At 41.1% G+C, this 22,984-nt stretch overlaps 1 protein-coding gene and 1 long non-coding RNA gene across 2 annotated transcripts in view; one reads left to right on the forward strand and one right to left on the reverse strand.

Annotated features, from left to right (window-relative positions):
• Positions 1-7,311: 7,311 nt before the first annotated feature.
• Positions 7,312-17,559, reverse strand: LOC134416225 (uncharacterized). Its single transcript, XR_010027204.1, has 3 exons — positions 17,478-17,559; positions 8,066-8,147; positions 7,312-7,879 (listed from the first exon to the last, which is right to left on the reverse strand). It is a non-coding gene; the product is annotated as an uncharacterized LOC134416225 (long non-coding RNA).
• Positions 12,708-22,984, forward strand: part of XDH (xanthine dehydrogenase) — a 48,355-nt gene continuing 38,078 nt past the window's right edge. The window contains exons 1-3 of the mRNA XM_063152610.1: positions 12,708-12,989; positions 19,892-19,949; positions 22,129-22,225. Coding sequence (XP_063008680.1) covers positions 12,936-12,989; positions 19,892-19,949; positions 22,129-22,225 — 209 coding nt within the window. The 5' untranslated portion in view covers positions 12,708-12,935. The remainder of the gene's footprint in view (positions 12,990-19,891; positions 19,950-22,128; positions 22,226-22,984) is intronic.

A 22,984-nucleotide genomic window follows, 5' to 3' on the forward strand; every position in this document is an offset into this window, starting at 1 on the left:
GTGTAAGGAAGGATATGTCATCACCTTTCCAGACAAACAACCTGTATCAGAGAGGTATTCACCCTTCTGCTGGCAGTGTGGTCAGAAGCTGAGGCAGCAGTGATCCACTGTGGAGTGTGATTCTGCAGTCTAGCATTGCTTCTGCACTCAGACATGGGCTGAAGAGTCTGAAACATGTGGCATGAGTCCTGAATCAATTTGAGTTTTCAGTGGAGATACACAAGATTTTGGCATAGAGACTGTAGTCAGATCAAGTCAAGAAATTGCTTCAGGAGAGTCAGTGCCAAAACCTATTTATTATTCAGTTTACATGTTTCAAAGGAACTTTTGAAATCACAGTTCTGTATGAATCAAAGTGGATTATGAGTAAAAGCTCAACTGAAGCCAGTCATGGTCTTAAGACAATTATTATGGAGGAGATAGACCAAAAGCTGAAGGAATTTAAAAAATGAAATATCAAGATTCATCTGTCCCAGCTTTCCTTTCTTGCTTCTGGAAGTTCTGTGGTGCTAAATGGGAAACTCAAAATACCTGGTCATATTAATAGATGAGATGTCTGACTGTGTGAACACTGCAACTCTGCTTGGCTTAGTCTGTGGACATGTTTATGCAGAAAGACTCCTGTTGAACTTGGGTGCATTCAACTCAGTGTAGCACCACCTCCAAGACTGCTGTATAATCAGTTTGCCTCTTGTGGAACTGCCTCGCCCAGGCTGAATGCCATGCTGCCTAAGAGAAGGCTTAAAATGCAGAATATGGCAGCAAATAAGTATCCTCTGACATCTCAGTGGAATAAGAGCTCTAGACCTCTTTTGACTTCAGAAGTCACTTGGTACCTCTTCATCAGAGCATTGTCGTCTTTTCAGGGAATGTTGTCTGCCTGTGCTTTTCCAAGTATGGGGTTTGTCCTGTTAAAGGAGGTGTCATCTGGAGTGAGTTCCCCTTTTCCTTGAGGAAAGGGAGTTCCAATGCATTGCCATAACTTTGCAACCAGATCATCATTCTAACTCTCACTTCTGTACCTTAAAGGTGCTCATTTAAAATACTGTGTGAGGTGTGGGATAAACAAATCAACAGTTTTATAGCTCTGGTGTGTGCAGTGATCTTCATACATGCTTAACATGGAAAGGCTAAAAAAAGAGAAGTGTTAAATTTGTTCTTGAATTTTTCATTGGGAATCAGTGAAGAGGATTATAAAGTCTTACCAAGCAAGGGTGACAAGAGCTTGCTTTCTCTAGGCAAGGAAATGAATACTCTCAATTATATGATGATATTCAAATGATTCAATAGCAAACATAGCCTGAGTTGTCTCGCTCCTCTTAGGAGATGAGAGAAAGGCTGTGGATGGGTAAAAACCTGGTGGTGAAAGGAGTTAAATGCAGCTGGTGCCCAGTCACAAGTGGTGTTCCCCACTTGTTTCGTACCTTTACCAATGATCTGGAAGAGGAGATTGAGTGCACCCTCAGCCAGTTTGCAGCTGACACCAAGCTGGGTGGGACTGTTGATCTGCTGGGGGTAGGAAGTCTCTACAAAGGGATCTGGGCAGGTTGGATTGCTGGGCTGAGGCCAGATGTATAGATTCAATGAGGTGAAGTGCCAGTCCTGCAGTTGGGTTACAACAACCCCAGGCATCACTACAGGCTGGGGACAGAGTGGCTGGAAAGCTGCCTGGTGAAAGAGGACCTGGGAATGCTGATGGATAGTGGCTGAATGTGAGCTGGCAGTGTGCCCAGGTGGCCAAGAAAACCAATGGCATCCTGGCCCGTGTCTGGAAGAGTGTGGCCAGCAGGGGCAGGGCAGTGATTGTTCCCTGTGCTTGGCCCTGGTGAGGCCACACCTCAAGTCCTGTGTGCAGTTCTGAGCCTGTCTCTGTTTGAAACACACTGAGGTGCTGGAGAGACTCCAGAGGAGGACAATGGAGCTGGGGAAGGGTCTGGAGCACAATTCTGATGAGGAGCAGCTGGGGATGCATGACCTGGAGAAAAGTAGGCTCAGGGGAAACCTTACTGCTCTCTACTGAAAAAGAGGCTGTAGCCAGGCAGGGTTCAGTCTCTTTTCCTAACACAGGACAAGAGGAAATGGCCTCAAATTGCACCAGGAAGGTTTAGACTGGACAAATTTCTTTTCATGGGGAGGGCTGTCAAGCCCTGGAACAGATTAGCCAGGGAGGTGGTTGTGTCACCATCCCTGGAGGTGTTTAAAACATCTGTGGATATGGCACTCAGTGCCATGGTTGAGTCGGGGACTTGGCAGTGCTGCGTCAACAGCTGGACTTGATGATCTTAGAGGTCTTTTCCAACCTAAACAATTCTATGTTTTTGTAGTTGTAATTAGTCAGTTATAATTGTTTGGAAACTTTTTGTATTGTGGGGAGCACTTGTAGGAGTTTGTATTATCAATGCATCAGGAACGCTTTGCTGAAATAATTTGTGAAGAATTTTTTTAAATAGGAAGCTTACAGGAAAACTGTCATCTTCTTACCAGAACATAAATTGAAAGTAAAAAAAAGTTGTATCAGTCATTTCATCCTAGTTTATCTAGATTGTCAGATTTTGTATCGTTTATAGTTTTTACAATGGAGTGAATAGAGTAAACAGCTATTGCTGTGTTGCAATTTTTGTTGAAGTTCAATATTAGTAATGCTGTGTGGCAGAATGTCAATGACTAATTTACAAATTTTGTTCTTTTTTTCCAGTGTGGCAATTCCACATTTTATGTTAAATTTACTTTATGCTATGTCTATTTTCCCCATGTTTTCCGTTTTATGTATAAAAAGTAGAAGAGGCCCATCAGCTTGCTGAGGTGTATTCTGAGTGTCCCAAAGTAACATGTCTCAATTGCATAAATGGGTTTTGTAATCTTTTGCTCTGTAGCTTGCACAATGTGGATTAAGTTAATTATTTACAGCATGTCAGGGCAGCTTTTGAAGTGTCCTGTGTGGTGCAGGAGAAGTTGTATTGCACAGGAAACCATCCTACTCTGTCTTGTCAGTCTGGGCAGGGCCACAAGACTTTTTACTTGACAGCTGAAACAATTTAGTGATCTTTTTCTTTTCCCCAAAGAATCTATTGTATTTGTCCCACCAAATTTTCCTTTGCTCACTTCTCATTCTGAAAGTTGATTTTTTTGGGTCAATTTTCCCTATTAAAGTGTCTCTGGTCTTCCCTAGACATTTTTCTCTCTAGCCCTGGTTGTTTCAGCTTTTGTTGATTGTTACCTACGTGTCTCTCTCATGACCCTTCTCAGAAGAGCAGGTGCCCTCAGGCTGGACAGTTGAGTCCATATCAAGCTGGGAAGAGCAGCCACTAGACTGAGGTGGGGACAGGGGTCACTGGGGCTCCATAGGGTGTTGGTCCTTGCTCACCATTATCCTTTATACAAGCACTGGTTGTCTGGGCTTTTTGTCCTCTCTTTTTTCCAAGTCTGCTTGTGAGAGGGTTCACTGCATTTAAAATGGTCTGCACCAAGTCTTAGCCTGGAGTAGGGCTGGTGATCCCTGTCCCAGCGCTGGTGTCCTGCTGAGGGCTATGGAGTGACCAGAGCAGAGTGGGCAAGGGAAGTTCCATGCTGGTGGCCCATTGTCCATCCCTGCCTGCCCTCCCTGGCAGCAGGGCCCTGCCAGGCCCTTGACCTCCCCCCAGTCCTGCTGCTGGCCTCTCCAGCTGGCCAGCCCTGGGATCCTCTCCCTCTCCTTGCCCAATAGGGGCCTGCTTGCTGTTAAGTCACTGCTGAGTCAGGCTTTTCACAAATAAGCAGACCCTGACCGTGAAAGCTCTAAAATTGTTTTTTCCCTTTTGTTTATCCTGAACACTGTGTCACCTTTCTGCATCCACACTTCCCCTGATGTCAATGTAGGGAAGGGAGCAGGGACCATTATGTTTTTTTCTTACAAGGAATGCTGACAGGAAACTGGTCAGGAGACCTGAGAAACTCTAAGCATGAGAAAATATAAAAACAAAGATGTCATCAACAGTTCCCCAAAACTGGTGGGTTCTCACTTTTATCTATGTGTATTTTTTGAGTTGTTTTATTGTAAATTGGTTTTTAATGAACCATTCCATTTAGAAGACTGAAGCATTACTTGAGGGTCTGTACTCACTAGAACTGTTTAACCAAATAGGAAATTACAGACATAATGGAGTTGTGGTAAAAGAATATGCTTTGAACTCTCTAAATTCTCCTGCCCCTGGAAATTCGCTGGATTATGCATTATGGAATAAGCTACTTTATAGTTGTTTCTTCTTCCAGAAAACAAAACACTCTTCCAGGAAAATTAGTAGTACTTTGTTATTCTTCAAACTTATCTTGTTTTTGTGCCTCTCAGGTCAGTGTGGAAAAACAGCCTAATATGTTTACTTTTGCTTAATTGATCTTTCTTTGGCTTTGCATCATTTTTTTTTTTCTGGGGCATCAGTCCTAAGAACTGTAAACAAAGTGAAGATATGTAAATGTTATATTTCAGTCAACAGGGTACAGGTTCTGGGTCCAGATTCTAGTCTCAGTGAAAACAGTGGATGGTTTCTCACTAGGTGGAAATATTCAGAAACCATTTGATGTTTATTTAACTTCTCTCCTACTGAATGTAGTGAGTAAAGAACTCAGCACTGAGTACTCTTGAGCATTTCACCCCTGGTGTCCTCAATGTTTGTCCTGCTGTTGGGCAGGTTGTCTAGCTTTTGTAATGAAGTAATTTCTTTACTAAGGTGAAAATAGCTTTTTTTTTATCCATATAGAATTGAGAAGTGTAATGTATATAAAAGAGTAGTTTTCTAAGAGTCTTTCTTTCATAAGGATGGCTTTGTACTCTTAAAAAATTGTAAAAGGTAGTGACTCCAGTAAATGGATCAAAGGGGAGGTTTGAAGACCAGCTTGCTTAAGGCCTTCATTTTGTAAAGGAAAAGGCAAGTATAAGAAATAACACCAGCCTTTGAAGAATCAAATACAAGTTCTGGAGCAGTGTCTAGTGAAAGCCTGTCTACCATCACGTTTAGCTGTTTCTAAAGTGATAATCATCACATCTCTCACTGGCTGCCACTCCTGGGTCTTCTGCTTGTTGTGGTTCTTCCCCTCTTCTGCAGCTCCTCTGTCTGAAGGGGAAGTGGCAGAGCAGGGAATAACAGACTGGGGCCTTGCTCCTCCTCTTTATTCACCATCACTGTAAATGTGGCTGACAACAATAACTTTCTGAATTAAGAAGATTAAATCAGAACAAGTAAATACTGGGAACAAATATTTGCTGGCCAGAGCAGCAGATAAATTCACTAAAATAAGGATCTGACTCTTCTGCTGTGCATAGCTGTGATATGGGATAATGTGATGATGGAAAAAAGAGGGTACTTCAGATGACCACTGAAATTCCTCAGGATGTGGGTATTTGGTGCTGATGCTGGAATCCTGTCAGTTTTACTTGTGATATTTCAGATCTCAGTGCTGGCTACTGTTTGCATCTTTGTGGTCAACGTTCTGTCAGACATAGAATATGCAGGATGTTGCATGTTACAGGCTCTACACTAGTCCCTTCTAAAAGCTATTATCTGCTGCAGTAATTACCACCATAAAAATTGTAAGAGTAGAAATAGGTCTTTCCTCTGGGCTATTTTAGCCCCCCCCTTTTTTTTTTTCTCTGAAGCTTTTGTTGTAGATCACAAGCTTTATGACACAGAAATTAAATTATCTCCCTTGTATCTCAAGTATTCTATTGTGGTGATAAACCAAATTATATTTTAGGACCACTGTGCAGCTTCTCTGGGACAGAAATGCTTTTATGTGTGTAATCCAATTAGGATTGGAACCATTATGGTCTTTAAGGGGAGATGGATTTGGAGTTGTGAATTCCACTCCACTGTGTTTTTGTTTATATGGAATAGCTTATACTTTGTTCAAGGGAGTAAAACCTTTGGTTTTGTGCTGTCTTTAACAAAGTGAGTAGTGTTGGCTCCTTTAACCACTTAATTTGAATTTGCTCTTACACAGCTGATTTATCTCCTGGAAGGATCGCTGAAAAACCATTGCAAGGAAATCACAGGTTTATTCAGCAGAAGCCAGGCAGGTGTGATTGGACATTCCTGTATTGCTATCCATAGAGATAACATAGCAGGAAACAACTGGTAGTCCATTATCAATTTCTGCAGTCCCAACCTTGTTAACCCTTGGGTCACAACTTCCCTTGGCCTGGGAAAAGAAAATTTGGGCATTTCTGCATCCACACATCTTTATCTTACACTTTCACCATTTTTCTCAAGTGTTTTTCTAAGCTGTTTGGTTAAAGCCCATCTTGTCATCTTTCTTTAACAAGGTTATTAATCATGTTTACATCAAGATACTTCATCAGCGTTCTCTGAAAAGCTCAGGTATATCTGCACTCTGGTGAGGTGTCTTCATTAGTCATGCTGGCTATTTTATTGCAACAGCCTGTAATTATTTTGTCAGTAAATAGCAAAACCTCAAAGTGATTTCTTGAATGATGCAAAGTAGCCTCCTGCCAACCCATGAAAACCATCAGCTTTACCTTTTGTCCTCATGTATAATAATAATATTGGATATAAAATGACAGTGGGAGAAGCCTTTTTTATTAGAAAAGGAAGGCATTCCAATTCAGAAGGTAGATGAAGACTTTGTGGTATCTGTCATCAGGTGATATAAAGGGCAATCATGGCAAATGATCAGAAATAGTTGAGATCTGCACGTTCATCATGCAAGCATTTGAAATAGCACAATGGCAGTAATGTATTAATCTCTTTTAACTGTTGTCCAATAGAATTCTTGAAAAGTGGAAGTAACTTATTCTTCATGAATTAGAAAGCTTTGGGAATGATGGTATAGGACTTCTATTTAGTGCCCTTAAATGTTCTTACTTGGGCATATTGCTGAAAACAACAAGTCTGACTGAGGTACTTCTGTTTGAAAATAATCCAGGCAATTAAAAATAGATCTTCTGAGTAGCCAGGGATTCAAAGACACATTTCAGATGTACATCATTACAGGCTTTCTACAAGCAGTCAGTTTGCTTCCCTGTCTGTTCTTAATAAACTAAATTTGATGCTAAGAAGGCTCTTTTACTTCAAGTTGAGACTGTAGGATATCAGGAACATGAGTTGAGAAAAATCTGTCTTGTGGACACTAGGTAGGATTGGAGGAGAAACACAGGACTTGAAGTAATTTAAGTTTCAACTTCTGCAATATGTGCTTAAGATATTATCCACTTTGTAGGCTCTTCAATTTTCAGTTTTTAAGCAGTTCATCTTCTTTTTCATGCACTGCTTCTCTTGGAAGGACATTCCTCAATGTTACTGCTATAATGGGTATGGCTTTTCTAATTTTCACCTTAAATGATGCATGCTGGGTTTATAGCAAGCGCTCTTGAGCCAGAACTGTCTTTTTGTTTCCTGCTTGATGTTTATGGTCTGTTACTATAGCTTAGTGAAAAATTATTTAGAATGAATTTGTTTTGAAGAGAAATCAAGAGAGTCTGGGGGATACCAGCTGACCATGATGGCTGCAGTTTGAGACAACTGGCCTGTTTCAGTGATGGTGATGGCATCTGCTCTCCTGCACTTTGATAATAACAAAACTCTTCTGAAAGTCTCTGTGGCATTGCCCTGCCATGCTTGTCCAGTCTAGGTAGGCAGTCTTAATGATGGGAACTAGAGGGAAATCACAGTACAAGGTATTAAGTGCAGGTCTCTGTTTAGGCAACCTTTCTTAGGCAGACTCACATAGTTGGGGGATGCTTACAAGCTTTTGGCATACAAAACCCTCCCTAGATGGAGCAGTCAAATGTTTGGTTGATTCAGGAAAACATTTTTGTTTCTTTGTTAGCAGAAGCAGCTGTGGAGGATTTCTTGGTTTTCAAATGAACTGCCCATCAAAATAACGCATTCTGAAATGAGAAAAGAATTACCAGTGAGATACACAGAGCAGCCAGAGGATTTTTGCAGATGCCCAGGCAGGTTCAGGACAGTATATGAAATAGAAATGTACTTCATATAGCTGGTATCAGAGTTTTGAAAAGGAGCCAGATGCTAGACTGCATCCAGTGTATAGACAAGAGCAAACTAGGTATTACCATTGCCAAAACAAAATTAATTCATATCTTCACAGGGGCAGAACAGGACAAGCAAGGCAGCCTTTTGTGTAGAGACTCTCTCCTGTGAAGAAAAGCAGTGGAAAGTTAGCCATGCATGGGTATGGTATGGGAACTAGTTTTCACTTAGTTAATGTGGCCCAGAAGCTCCTACTTACCTGTGCAGGGACCTTGGAATATAATGGGATTGTTAGATGCCAGAGAGGCAGTGCTTTAGCAGCTGTGCAGAAGAATGAAGAACCTGGTGTGGTTCTTGCAGCTGCTTCCCTGCCCTTTCTTCCTTGGAATACCCACGGGAGAAAATGCTTCCTCCTGTGACAGGGGCAACAGGCAGTCTCTGCAAGGGAACCCTGCCTCCTTCTGGGACAGAGATCTAATGTTTAAACACAAAAGATGGTCCTAAAATGTCAACAGATGATGGAAAACAAAGATGAAGAATGTACAATTTTATTGAGTTAGATTATCAGGACAGGTACAGGAAGTTTCCCTCACATGGTACCTGGAAGCAGGTAAAAAACAACTGATAGGTGTCAAGTTTGGTGCTGCTGGAGACAGGGAACTCATGTTAATAGGCCTGCTTGAAAAGAAGTTGCTTTTCAGGTCAGATATCTGAAACATCCTTTGTTTGGCCCACTGGAAATAGGCAATGGGAGAAACACTGAATGAACTGAAATCAGTCATGCTCTGCTAATTATTGTGATGAATAGTGACAACCAGGACTCCTCAACAGAAGGCTGCATTGGCTAACCTTGCTCATTTCTTGCTCTCATAGGAAGACAGGTGGTAGGACAAAGAAAAGAGCTATAATTAAACTCCACCCATCTTCAAAAGCAGGTGAAGAGATCATAATTCATGCAATAAATCTGGATAATTAGACAATATTTGTACAATTAGAAGCTGAACACTGAATGATTAATGATTCATGAATAATGAGCTAGTATCCACTCACAAACCTCAATTGGGAAATCAAATTTATATTTGCTTTGTAACGATGATATTTCTCAAATGTCTGTAACCATGAAGGAATTTACCCCTCACAGAAAACTGCATGAACATAATTTATTTTTTTTAATTTCTGAGAAATGCCTTTGAAAAAATGTGCAGTACCTTACTTTCATAATCATATGGCAACTCTATGTGGAGCTACTTTTTGGGGGAGGCTTGTGTTTCATTGGGGTTTTTTGGAGTATTTTGTTATTGCAGGGTATTAAGTTTACTGTCTGTATTAGGATCCCCAATGGTTTTGTTTCTTTGAGCTCTTTTTGGAGACTTTGGCAATAAAGACTGACTGTCCCTATCCAGAGATACAAGGCCCACTTTTTTAGGAACCTGTCTTCACCAGTGGCTGATAGGAGATGCCAAAGAGAAGAATGTCCTCAGGTCACACACTCTGTCTTTACACTTAATTTATAATCATTCCTCTATAATGTTTTGGGGTTTTTAAAACTCATACAGAGAACACAGAACAAAAGCCACCACCACCAATAGCTGAGGCTCTAAAAAGGGATTTTTAAGAAGAGATGGTGTGCACAGCTCTAATTAACCTTGTATGCCCTCGTGGCTGACCCTGATAACAGCAAGTGCGGGGAGACCTCTTGAGATCCCTGAAGAGACTCCAGTGTGTGTTCCCACAAAGGATACATGAGCCAACAGAAGAGGAGTCACCAGAACTAAAGCAAACAGGTTATTTCCACTTCAGGGGGAAGATGCTGTCCAAAATGGTTTAGCAACAGTGGCTCCAGAGGGGCAGGGGACACAGAGTGAGTGTGCAGACACTGGAAGCTTCTTGATACAGGGTTACTGCATTAAAGCACTGACTTGGGACTCTTTTCTTTTGTATTTGCTTTAAAAATTGCTCCACATAAATCCCTTAATAGAATTCTCTTCAGACTTACCTGTTTCTTCTTTCCTGTTACCTGGAAAGAGGAATGTGAGAACAGAGCAACAAATCTCACTTCTATTTGTTTAAATCTCCTCCTTTATTACCCCGGCATTGTTTCCTTGTTGTACTTTCATCCATTTACCCAATTCTGGCAGTTAACGCCTGGCAGGAATAGTGTTTCCATAAATTTCACTGTATTTATTGAGGTACACATATGATCATCTGCAGAAGAGATGATTATTATAATGATTGCAACAGCCAGGTCTGCAGGACTAACCAGTCAGAATGAGGACAGCTGCTTTAAAAAAAAAATTCTTGACTAATATCAACTGCTTTCTGAGCTCTTTAGTGAGTGAATGAGACTGCAAGGAATTTTGAACTCCTAAACCATTCCCATCTCAGAGTTATTAATGGGCAAAGGGATGATTTCTAAAATGGAAAACCTGCTAGAATTTATCTGACTGGTAAGTCAGAATACTTTGTCTAATAACTAATTTTTGTTTGATTGAGGCAACTTTTCTCTTTTAGTTCAGTTAAGGAAGTTGTGTTGAGGATTTTGTGAGTTTGCTTTTTTTAGCTTTCACTTTCTTTTCTGATTTCTTGTAATCCTCTGTTGTGTTTCAGAGCACGTGGGATTCCAGGAAACGGAAAAATATTTCAACAGTACACACTCTCGTGCTCCAGAGTTATTGAGAGCACTAGGAAAATTGCTGTTCTGTATGTCTTGGTTCTCTGCCCTTGAAATGGGTGTAGTAATAGACTATCCCATCAGGGTGATGAGAGAATGAGTGAATTTGGTGCTGTGTGATCAGTCACTGTGTTGAGATGAGGTCTGAAATTTTAAATTGCCATGTAATCTACAAATAGAGATCACAATTATGGCTGTATTTACCTTTAGTTTTGTCTTGGGCATATAGTAGGTTGATTGATCAAATTCCTGTGATGGAATATCATAAAGTGCTGTTTACTGATTTAGCAGGAAGCAATAGTTGACCTATAATGTTATCACCAAGGCTAAGCAGAAATTTGAGTTTGGGATTCCTTTAAAAAGTGATGATATGATTGGAAATGTTCTTTAAACCTAAGAACTGCATCATGCATTATGGAAAACACAGATCAGGAAACTAAACAAGTTTGATTTTGGTCTTAATGCTGTAATGGCTAGTTGCTTTAAGGTTGCTGTAATAACATGTTAATTGTGGTTATGAGTAACAATTGTTATTTGAAATATTACAAAACTATTAATGAGTAGTAACCTTGTGTACACTAATTTTGAGATTGAAGCTTGCTATGTGAGGGTAGTGCTTGTGTAAATTTTGCACAGAAATACCAAGCAACAGAGCTTAAGATTACCTGGAGAAAAGGGCTTTTTCTAGTACTCTGATATTGCAAAGTGGGAGGTGCCAGACAATAGGTGTCAGCACTGGTTCAGCTATGCACAACCTCACTGAAAACATAGATTAAGGCAGCTGGTTTTAAGCACAGATTTGCTGTGAACTCTCAGCAAACTGAAATGCCTATAAAGAAGGCTGAAATGGTGTTTGACATTAGTTATGAAATAGCTTTTCTAGGGTATAGACTGGGAAAACAGAATAGATGAAACAGAAGATAAAAGCTGGTAAAAATAATATATGTATTGTGTGCACTGTGAAATGTTTCTGTAATACTGAAGGACTATTTTTGAAAATTGTAATTTAATTAGGCTTTGTTATCTTATTAATTATTCAGAGAGGCTCCTGAGAAGAAGACTTTGATATAGTGCTTTCCTAGATATTTAAAAGAAATAATTAAAAAAACCTAATAAAAAAATAACAAACTGAAGAAGGAAAGCAAAATCACAAGAATCAGAATGGAGCAGGCAGGATAAGGTACAGTGCTAGGAAACTTCCATGGGACTTTGGAACTGTGCTGCTTTGTGGTGGAATTTTAAACTGGAAGTAGCTGTTTAGATATCTTGTTCATTGAACCAATGCCTGTTGTATGGATTCTTCCATCACGTGGATGATTCTGCCGACAGCTTTGGAAGAAATAAACAGGAAGGCTTCATACAAAATATGTGGTTGTGTAATGGAGAAACCAGAAGAAACCACCACCAGGGAAATGGAAGACAAAAATTCCTTGGTTTTCCTCTATATTTCACTGGCAATGTGCATCCAGGAGCCAGGATGTGAGGATTAAGCCAAAACAGGTAAGACTAAATGCTTTAAGGGCCCAGTGCAAACATTATTTGAGGTGCTGGGTTTTAGCCTAGCACCTCAAAAGAGGTACTGGATATCAGAGTGCCGGCTCTCTAGAACTGCTTTCATGTGGACAAACACATACCTGTTTAAATTATGTCCTCCCAGGTAGAGGGTACTGCAGCTTTAGAACTGCAAGGAAAAATAGTGAAAGCCTAGCAGCAGATGAGCACATATCAAGGAGTTTTTCAAATAAGCAGGTGCTGTCATTAGAGACCTCTGTGTGGTGAATGCCAGGAGGATGGCTGTGCACAGAACAAGGGAAACAGCTTTTTCTTGTCAATATTTGGTGAGGGATAACTGGGAGAACGCCCCCTCCCTCCCTCCCTCCCTCCCTCCCCTGAAGTTTGCATTGCATTGCAAAACCCCTGTGAATTCCTTGCTGGTGGCTGCCAGCAGTGCCCCAAGCCTGGCAGGATCATCGGAAGGGAATGCAGCTGAATTGTGATCCTCTGCTATATAAAAGGGGGCGGGTCACTCCGTGCTTCCAGCTGCTCTGCTGTCATTAGGGCTGCAGGAGCACCAACCACAGGCAGCTGGCACGCCTCTGCATTGCCTCTTATATAACATGGGCTCTCACAGGGCACCGGGGTGAAAATCAAGTCAAACATTGTGGAGGCACGCTCGGGTCACCTGGGTGTGTGGCTGGTGCTCACTGTGCTCTGGGGAGTAGGGCTGCTCTCACAGGGCTGCTCTGTGGCCCTGCTGGAGTGAACTTGGGAAGGTGTGCAGGATGGCTCCCAACCAGGCAGGGGATGAGCTTGTTTTCTTTGTGAATGGTAAAAAGGTAAGGAGGATTCCAACTTTCTGTCCAGCTTGATCACTTACTTTTCTAGTCATCTTTTTCCTCCTCTGAAGTTTTCTGATAAGAATACATGACTCTTAATGTATTAAAAGTCATTCCGTGAATTTTAAGTATTAAATTGTGAAGACTACATGTTGCTTTGCTAAATTATTTCTTCTCTTCTTTGAGTTTAACCTTGTGGATTATCCAAAAGGTAACACAATTACATAATTTTCCTTTTACATTTTTGATTTGTTGGCAATAATTTACTGCAGTTCTGATGTAACTGCTTTTAAATAAGTGTGCACTGCTGAATACAGGCATTCCTGCTAGAAATAATTTCAGCATTTACAACAGATCTGGAAAATTCAACTCAAATGGAAGCATCCATATATAATTCATCAATAAGTAATTCTAATATCTGGTTTTTGAAAGGGATTTAGAAAAATGTTTATTCCATTTCCATTTAAGAAGCTAGAAAACTTTTCAGAATGAAAGCCCATGAACTGATACTGATTCCTGGCAATCACCTGAGAAGTGACTGTGTCTCACAGGAGGCTGGGCTGCTCATTGCAAGTGCTGGACACATTTGAACAGCTTGTCCTGGATCTCCCTTTCCTCAGTTTGGCCTTTGCCTGGCTAGCAATGCCTCTTCAAAGGCTTGTTACAAAAGTCAAAGCTGACTCTTGGACCAACTAACAAGTTAATTCTGTTTCTGAGCTCAGCTCAGTGCTGCCTTCCCACCTTCCCCTTGTCCAGACACTTGGGCAAGGGAATTCGTGCCAAAGCAGCTTCCTGCTGGGAAGGGAAGGGGCCAAGGTTGCTTACCCATTGGTGTGGAGGCAAGAGTTTGCAAACCTTCCCTGAGCACTGCTTATGGGTGTAAATCAGGTGTTATACAGGGTTTGGCCTGGACAATTCATTTTTAATCCCTTGAGGGATCACACAATATTCTCAGTTGGTTAAAAAGCTCTGTGCCCTGCCTCACAGACTAGCACAGGATTACTATCCATTTTGCTTTTTCGTGGTTGTTTAATGTGGATGAGAGTGTAGCTACAATTAGGGGTTTTAGTTATGACTTTGTGTCCCAAACTGGATTGGAATTAGAACTTTCTGAGGTACTAGTGGATTTAATAGGGATGTTTTGTTGTATTGATATATTAACAGTTTACTGAAGAACAAATTTTATCTAGTGTGCAGTAAAAGTTAGTCATGGAGTTGTTAAATATAATGCTGATGTAGAGCCCAGGCTTGTTTCTGAGCTTTTATAGAGAAGGATGACAACTTAAGCTTTGCTCCCACAGATTAGTAGTGGTTCGTATGTGTTAATTGACATATCAGCCATTTATTGTTTCTAGAAAGAGATGAAAACATGAAGCTCCAAGTTAATTGTGACTACTAATTGAGTCTGGTAATTGAAATTGTGGCATAGGATGGTCTGTGAATTTTATCTGGTGAGTTCTGCTATGGTGGCAACAGGTGGCACACCATTAATTTGTTGTCTTCTTGCTCTGTGAGGTTTTTGTGAGATGCCTCCTTTGTGAACCTCGGTTTGCAGAGGGTGAACTTGGAGCTCTTTAGTTCTTGCATTAGGAGGTTGCCACAAATGTGTTGGGCAATCCAGACCCTGATTCAAGTCAAGTGCCCTGTCTTGTTTGATTGTTTTTTTTTCTGATATGCCCTAATCAGAGAACTGTAATTCTGGTGCCAGATCAGCTGAGGTTCAAAACCAATAGGCCTCTCATGGTAGGTATGAGGAGTTTGTGAACAAATTCCTGCATGCAGGAATTTACAAATGGTGCTTCAGCACTGGTTAGTGCTCAGTTATTACAAGAGCACTGCTCTGTGTAAATTGTTAGAAAAGTTCTTCCTGGAGAGAATTTTTTGCTAACACATGAAAATGTCTATTAATCAAAGCCCAGAGCTGGCCTTGTGGGAATTTCTTTTATGCATGTGGGGTGAGGCAGAGAAGGGGAGAAATGGTGGCCTAGGCCCTGAAGGCCATCAGCAAAAAACAACTTGTTTATTTTGGTTCTTCTGCCTGTTCTTGCTGTGTCCTGTAGGTAATAAACCTTCTGTGAGTGACATTGGCCTTGTTGCGGTTCAGCAATTTTAATGGAACTGCTGTTCTTGTTTATGAAAGCCTATGTGCATGTGTAAAGGGGTTTATCACAGTGTCATCTTGGCAGCTTGGCTGAAAAAAACAAAAACAAACACCAAGGGATGATTGATATTACCAATGGTACCAACTGATTTGAATGTCAAAGCTCTCTTAGCATCTTTTTCCACTGCCCCATGGAGCAGGCAGTTCTAGTGAAGGAGCAGGTTTCACTTGCCATACCCAGAGCTTCCAGTGGCTTTTTTTTTTCTATTCCTTTCTTTGTGTGTGTTGCTAAAGTGGCTCAAGTTACTGCCCGAGAAAATGCAGGTTTAAGAGAGAGAATTGGACTCTTGGGGCCCTCTGATCTGTGGCGGTGTAGGTGGAGTTTGTTGGGACATTGCTGCACGTGAAAGGTGATGTGATGGAAGGAGTGGTGGGAAGTGCCTGGAAGTGCAATTCTGCTGGAACAGCAGCTAGCAAGAGGGCAAGTGGAGAGGCAGGCATTAATATCCTCTCAGTGGTGACCAGTGGCAGGACCTGAGGAAACAGCATCCATCAGGGGAGGTTATGGAAAGGGTTTTCACCCAGAGGGTGATTGGGCACTGGAACAGGCTCCCCAGGGCAGTGGTCACAGCACCAAGGCTGACAGATTTCAGGAAATATTTGGACTCAGGCACCTGTTGGGATTCTTGGGGTGTTCTGTGCAGGCCCAGGAGCTGAGCTTTGGTGGTTTTAGTGTGTCTATTCCAAGTCAGTATGATTTGAAGTTAGAATATGGTTCTATCCATCTGTGATCCTGATTACATATTTCAGCTGATTCATGCAGAGAGTGTGGTAACATGGCCAGTGGGAAAGATCCCTGCTGTGTGAATTCATGACATCGCAAGTGGGCTGCTGACATCCTGTCACTGTACAAAACCATGTGCCAAGGGGTGGTTTGTGAGACAGGGACATGGATTGCAGCAATTTCTTCTCTCTCACATTAGCCCAGCCTGCACTGGTGTCGAGGAAAAGTCTCCTTGGAGCAGCTGAACACACTTTACATTCAGGACTGTTTATTTCACTGGGCATATAGCTTGGCACACTACTAACTCCAAGTTCTCTTAATAGTCTGCCTAGACTAGAATGCAAATCAGGATGTTCAATTTAAAGCTAATAGAGGCAATTTTTTTCTCTTGGCTGACAAATCTGTCTCATGCATATGTAGCATGTAATTTTAGTTTAAACACTTGGAATCAATATTTCTATTTCTATTCTGAATGCTGAGGGAGGATCTATGCTGGAAGCCACATTAGACCTCTTACCACTTCCAAAGTCTGAGTATTTTTTTGCTAATGGGACCAGCTAAAATACAGGGTTTTTCTGAGCTTTGTGAACCTCTGGGTTCTACATAAACAGAGACTTTGGAGCTTTCAGGGTGCTAGTTTAAAGCAGAACAAAGTGTTCTCATGACCAGTAGCAAATTTACATTGTGCAATTATATTTAGTTTGTTCATCTGTGTTCTAATCCTTTTTCCTAATAAATTAATTTGAAATCTCTCATTGTCTTCAGAAATAATACATTCACAGATTTTCATGTCTTAAGGGACCTTTATATGTGACTGGTCTGAGCTGCTGTGTGGCAATCTGGTGAAAACCTTTCACTTTCTCTTCCTGAAACTTAATCAGTGACCAGGGATTAGTGATTGAATGGGATCTTGTCCTTCAGGAAAGCACCTGCTTCTCATTTATAGACCCCAACTGATGGAAATTTTAGCACACTGTTTGGTAAAATGGGAAAGTTTTTCACTTTCCTTCTGTTCCTCTATTTACCTTGTTCAACTACTGTTCCCTTAAACTGAAAACCCCCTAAATATCTGGGAATAATCATTTAAATATGATGCTTTGTGTTGTAAAGGCAAAGTTATCTGAATTAGTGAGAGGCAGGTAGAGAAATTGAACAACAAAAATATTGAGATTGAAATTTTGTACATAAAATTATGGGGAAGTGAGTTCAACATTTTTCTGCACTAATCCATGCACTCTAAAGATGTGAAGAACTGCTTCAGAATCTGCTCTGTGTGGTACTTAAAAGCACAAAGAACTTCAGGGCCAGACTAGGCTCCCTGCTGAAGTGGATCTGAGTATTTAAAATTCCCAGAATCAGTAGGCAAACAGACGTGTAGTACAAACACAGCAGTACAGAGTAAATTTGTTGAGCGTCATTTGACTGTCTGTGCCATCCTAACATTTTCAACAATGTTTCTTTCTGCATTTGATTAATAATTAAGCTGCCAAATGAAGTAAATCCAGTTTAAAATTGTCAAAATATGGTTATCAATCTGATACATCTGCAATATGACATTTGATTAAAAAAAAATAAAACAAATTGCCAAACACTAAGAACTTACCCAAAGGGAACTATTTCTTTAACTGCAGTATCTAAGTTGTCTGATCCTACAACCAGAGAAGGCAATGGATGGAATTCAGTTTCTTCCTGTACAAGGACACTGGGGGAGGTGAGCAGGAGCTGTGGTATTGAGCTGTGAATTATATTGTACTGGGCATCAGAAAAGATGTGTTATCCCCACCCACAGGGTTCTAAAATATTTTAAGAACAAATCACAGCAGGAGATTGCAACAAACCACTGGAGGAATGATATGCTGGAGGACAAGCCAGCATCAACAACAGTGAGCAAAAGGCAAGAACAGCAGAAAATTCTTACTCTATGCCCAGCAAGGCAGACTCATCAGCCAGCATCCTCCCACCAGGAATCTGAAGTGAAGAGAAATGATTCCTTGATCTGTGATGTGTGAGATCTGTGTTAATCCAGAATGTTCTCCAAACTCTTACCCATATCTCCCTCAGATCCTTAGTCTCTGCCAGGATTGCAGGTATGCAGCTCCAGTGGAGTAGTTTGAAGTGGCTGAAGTAGCAATCCAGGGCTGTTGGCTGGAACAGAGTAAGGCTGTGGATTGTCTGGGACGTGGTGGGAGACGCTTTCTGATAAAGTTGAGCAAAGCATTGGCTTTGGGACTTCACATGTTCTTACATCATTAAAAGTACATGGAGATGAGTGGTTAAATGAAAAATGAAGGACTGGGCCTGTCTTTTAGTTCCTGCTTCCTGAAAAGAAGCCAGTGGGCCAAACTTTTAATTGCTTGGTTTGAGTACATAACTGAGCACTTCTTGCACTCTTTCAGTAAAACCTCTTGATGTTTTCTTTGATATAAGCACAGAATAGTCTTTAGGTGTTGTAAAGTTTTTTCTCTGTGTCTGGCTATCTTGGAAGCTGCTTTGGAAGGGTTTGCAATGGCCATTGGCACAGACACGAGGAAGAAACTCAGTGTGACAGTGGGAGTTGCTGGGGCTGGCTCTTTGCCTATGGGATGGCTCTGAAAGGCCATTTGTCCTCTCACAGTCATGTTTGTAATTTCCTTCTCGTGTCTATTTGCCAAGGTGCTGCAGAGGGTTGTATGTGCTTACTCTGAACCTGGTCATGGAAGAGCCTCTGCATGCTTTTATTTATTTCTATGCATCCAGGGGTTGAGGGAATGGGGGCACTCTGCTCTGAATAGCAGCAATGGGTGCTGCATGATCTGCAATATGACATCCCCAAACTAGAATGGACTCTTTTTTTTCCTGTAGATCATCCCCAGTGAAGGAATGAGATGTGCAAAAAGTGACCAGTTGTGTTTTGCAGCAGCAATTTTATCAGTTACTTCCTGTTTGAGTTCACTGTTTAAGAATTATGAACCTTGTCTCTTTAGGATAACCATGTCACGTGTCAAAGGCATAAAACTGGAGCAGGACAGAGGTTGTGAAGGTTTCTTATCAGTGGGAAAAGAAAGTTAAAAAAAATACTTGAACAAATTACCCCTGTTTCAATTTGCCCTTCAAACTGGGGGTGATTACTTTAAATAAACTAACTATTGTACTTAGGACTTGCATAAAATAAGAGCCAAGAACATGATTATATTCTGGAACACAGTGAATTTGGAAAAGTTTCTTGACACTTTATTAATAACAGAAAAAGGGGATGACAAGCCCTGTGACAAGGGTGGAAGTTTGGTTTGTGACCTCTGGGCAGAGGTTAAAGTGAAATGCTTTATGTCTAATGGATAACTTCTAATAAACTCATTAATAGGATGGAGGTGGCTCGAAATATGCAGTAAAATTTTTTCTTTGCTTAGAATTTTGTATTCCCACCTTTAGGATGGCTACTACTGTAATACTCATTGATTTAATGTTACAAGGGAGGAAGGAGAAACGTCAGAGGATTTGTACTTGCTGTCCATCCTGCTGCACCTGTGTTGTCACACTACAGTTTCCACTGTTGGGGTTTTTCTCTGCAAAACCTATTACTGGTGCTCTTTCTGTCATTCTGTTTATCTGCTCATTTTCTCTCTCTTCTCTGTAAAAGAAAGGACAGAGTTCAGTTACTCGGAGTTGACAAAGATGAGACACCATTTGGGATGTGTCAGGAATCCAAGATTTTAGTACAAAACACAGTTCTTCCTTTTCTCACTAAGTTTTTATCTTCTCACTACTGTTTGGCATTTTTGATGAAGGGTTTTTTAGGTTTGCCTTAGTTTGCCATGACTGAAAAATTCAGATGCATATAATGTATATACTTCCCTCTGACACAATAAATTCAAGGAAACCTTGTGTCTGGACACATGACCAACATTGCTGAAATAATCTGTGATTTTTTGCTTCCTGCTTTGGAAAAGAAGTTGCAGAAAGACCAAACTTTCCCCTTGCAAGTAACTTATCTGTGTTGTAAAATGTTTTGTGTTTATCAATATCTTTCCCTTCTTGCAGGTGGTGGAAAAAGATGTGGATCCAGAAACAACCCTGCTAACTTATCTACGGAGAAAATGTATCCACTGCCAGAAAAAACTGCACAAGGCTTTAAATGCCTACAGCATTTCATAATTGTTTACTGTTCTTTCACTTGAGTACTGGGCAGAGATTTTGCACATAGTTTAAGAGGGAATGCTTTGCATTGTCTGGTATTTCTTGCTAGCAAAGATTACAGCTGCTATTCCAAACTTAATAACAAATTTTAAATTATATACTTTAAATGATTTATTAATACTTTCAGGAAAAACTTGTAATTTCACAGAATTATAATATGATGGAAAGGAAGCAATAATGAGATGGCAATAAAATTGAAGGAAATGTAAGCTTGTTCCACAAAAAGAATAAGGAATTTTCTGGCCAAAATCATATTGGCTAGCTAATATCCCATAACTGATAACCCTGTGCTGTTTATCAGATGGCCCAGGGAGGCAGGTTCAGAGGCAGGGGTTCCTCTCATGTACCATGGGTGTGTTTACCTGAGCAGATACAAGCAGTCACGTTTCACCCCTGCTTGAAACTGGTCACCCTGTGAGTCCCAGCAGCTGCAGGAGCCGAGTAGCTATTACTGTCGTGATCAGGCTCTGCTCCCACAGGTAGTGTCATTCCATGTTCTCTGAGTTTTTGCCTGGCCAGCTGGGTGTGTACACCTGCCAAACTGTTCACAGCTGTGTTGGTGTATCCATGCCATGCTGCTGTGTTCCATTTGTCTGGGAGCTGAAGGAGGGAAGTACAGGGACATGAATCACACCCCTCTTGGAGGTTCCCAGCAGAACTATCAGCAGCTCTCTTTATCTGAGTATACCATAGATGGATAAAGGTCAGGAGGAAATATAAGTGGTGTTACTCTTTTGCCTAGGTGTGCCTGTCTTACTGCCAGAACTTTTATGTCTAAGCTTGTAGATAACTAATGCAAATAGCTTTGTAAAGAGAGAATCTGAGCCCTTCAAAACCTGCTGATCTTCTACATGAGCGTTCTTGTTAAGGTCAGACAACACTTTGAGAAACATGTTTTACTGAGGCAGGTTAGCACTATTGTCAAGAGAAACATTGGATGGCATGGGAAAGCTGTGTTTCTGTTCAAGCAGGCACGTGGTTCTGTGCAAAGCAATGGTGGTTTTAAGGACATGGTTTAATTGTGGATTCGGCAGCCTTAGGTTTGCATCAAAGACATGATTTTGCGGTGGACTTGGCAGCATTATGTTTATGGTTGGGCTTCATGATCGTAAAGATCTTTTCCAACCTAAATGATTCTATGATTCTCTAGAAACAGTCAGTGCCACACTGTTTGCAGTGAAGTCAAGATTGAGTTCCCTCCATCACAGTGTCTGTTGCTTTTTCCAAAGGGTCTGTGATACAGGGAAAGGCACTGATGATCTCAACTCAGCGTCCATTGCCAAAGAAATAGCTGATTTTTACCCCACCAGAAGTCTCTCAACATTGGCCAATTCTCTTTGCAATAAGTGTCTAATTACCTTCTAATGAGCTCCCAGGTGTCTGGGCAGGGGTTCTGTGCATCTCCGTGAGTTCTGGCTCTCAGTGTCTCCTTCCTACGATGCCATGGGACCCAGGCTCCTGGGGGAGTGTGCGTGGCTGGTTTTGTCCCTATCAATTGGCAAGCCATCAGAAATGGGGTGGCCAGACCATGACTTTGGAGATGCAGATAGTTTGTGAGCAGTTCAAATGCAGCTCCCAGCCAGTGCTAAACTGTGTAACTTGTAGCCCTGAGTGGCTGCCCTTCCTGGCAGCCTTCTGGGTGGTAGGAGTCACCAGGTGCAGGGAGAAGTCTGGCCCCACCACTGAGAGGCTGAGAGGTGCTAAAGGAGGATGTCACTGTGTGGCTCATGCATGTGGCTGCGTGCCTGAACAGCTCCTGCTCAGCAATTACCACTGCTTTATCTCCCTTGTGTCATTTCCTTTTCTGACTCATGGAAAGTGGGAACTGTTGCAGTTGAGGATATTTTTTTTCTGTTTGTTTCTGAGAGTGTGTTGGAGTGTGGGCTGTGGCCTTATGGGGGGTTTGGGTGTTGATCTCAATAGTCACATGCCAGCTTTTGAAACTTTGCTTATGTTAAATTATTTAGCAGAAGAAATGAGTGATTTGCTTCCAGCAGGAACTTGTTCCTCAGCCTTGATTGATGACTTGAGCAAGTTTGTGCCAACTCTTTTTGTGTTTTCCCTAATTCCTGTTCTCTCAGTGGGCCTGTGTGGAACCAAACTAGGCTGTGGAGAAGGTGGATGTGGTGCTTGCACTGTTATGATATCCAAATATGATCCCTTCCGGAAGAAAATCCTGTATCCTTTGCAATCTGAACTCTGCAACAGAGAAATAAAATGGGGACAGATCCAGGTTCCTGACATACCAGATATGGTACTACTTAAAAAAAAAAAAGTTATATAATGAATGTTTCTGCCAAAACATCATTTTTCACTTTCAGAACATAAGCTCAGAAGGCTGAGATAAGAAAGTATTTTTTTTTAATCATTGCACGGTGTTTATAAGGAAATATCTCTTTGTGCCCAGCAATATCTGCACTGACTCTAATGTTAACTTTGTCCTGCAGCAAACCATATAATGATTATTGTGATAAAATCTTTATTGTTATTTTATTATGACAATCTCATTTCTGTATGCCAGCAGATATTAACTTTTTTCTCTACTTGTACTGCAACTTTCATAATTATTTCCTGAGACAAAATTTCCTCCTCTTCTCACTTTAATTAATTGAAAGGGGAAACAATGGAATAAAAACAAAGGGAAATTCAAAGAGAGGATGAGACAGAGACAGGCCTCAGTTTAGTTTTACTGTGGGGAATAGAAAGCACTGAAATCTTTAAGATATGTGGAATAAGGCTTGGAGGTACTGTAACTTGGATCGTCTGGGTGGTTCTGCTTAATAGCATGACCATGAACTAGATTATCTTTAGGGTCATTATTCTGTCTTGATAGAAATGAGATAAAATAGCTAGTTCTTATATGAATTTTGGCAACATTAATCTCTTTTACCCTCAGTCTAGACTTTTTCCCCATGTGTGCCATCTAGAAACAGCTTT

This window comes from Melospiza melodia, chromosome 3 (genome assembly GCF_035770615.1).
Source record: "Melospiza melodia melodia isolate bMelMel2 chromosome 3, bMelMel2.pri, whole genome shotgun sequence".
Lineage (NCBI taxonomy): Eukaryota > Metazoa > Chordata > Aves > Passeriformes > Passerellidae > Melospiza > Melospiza melodia.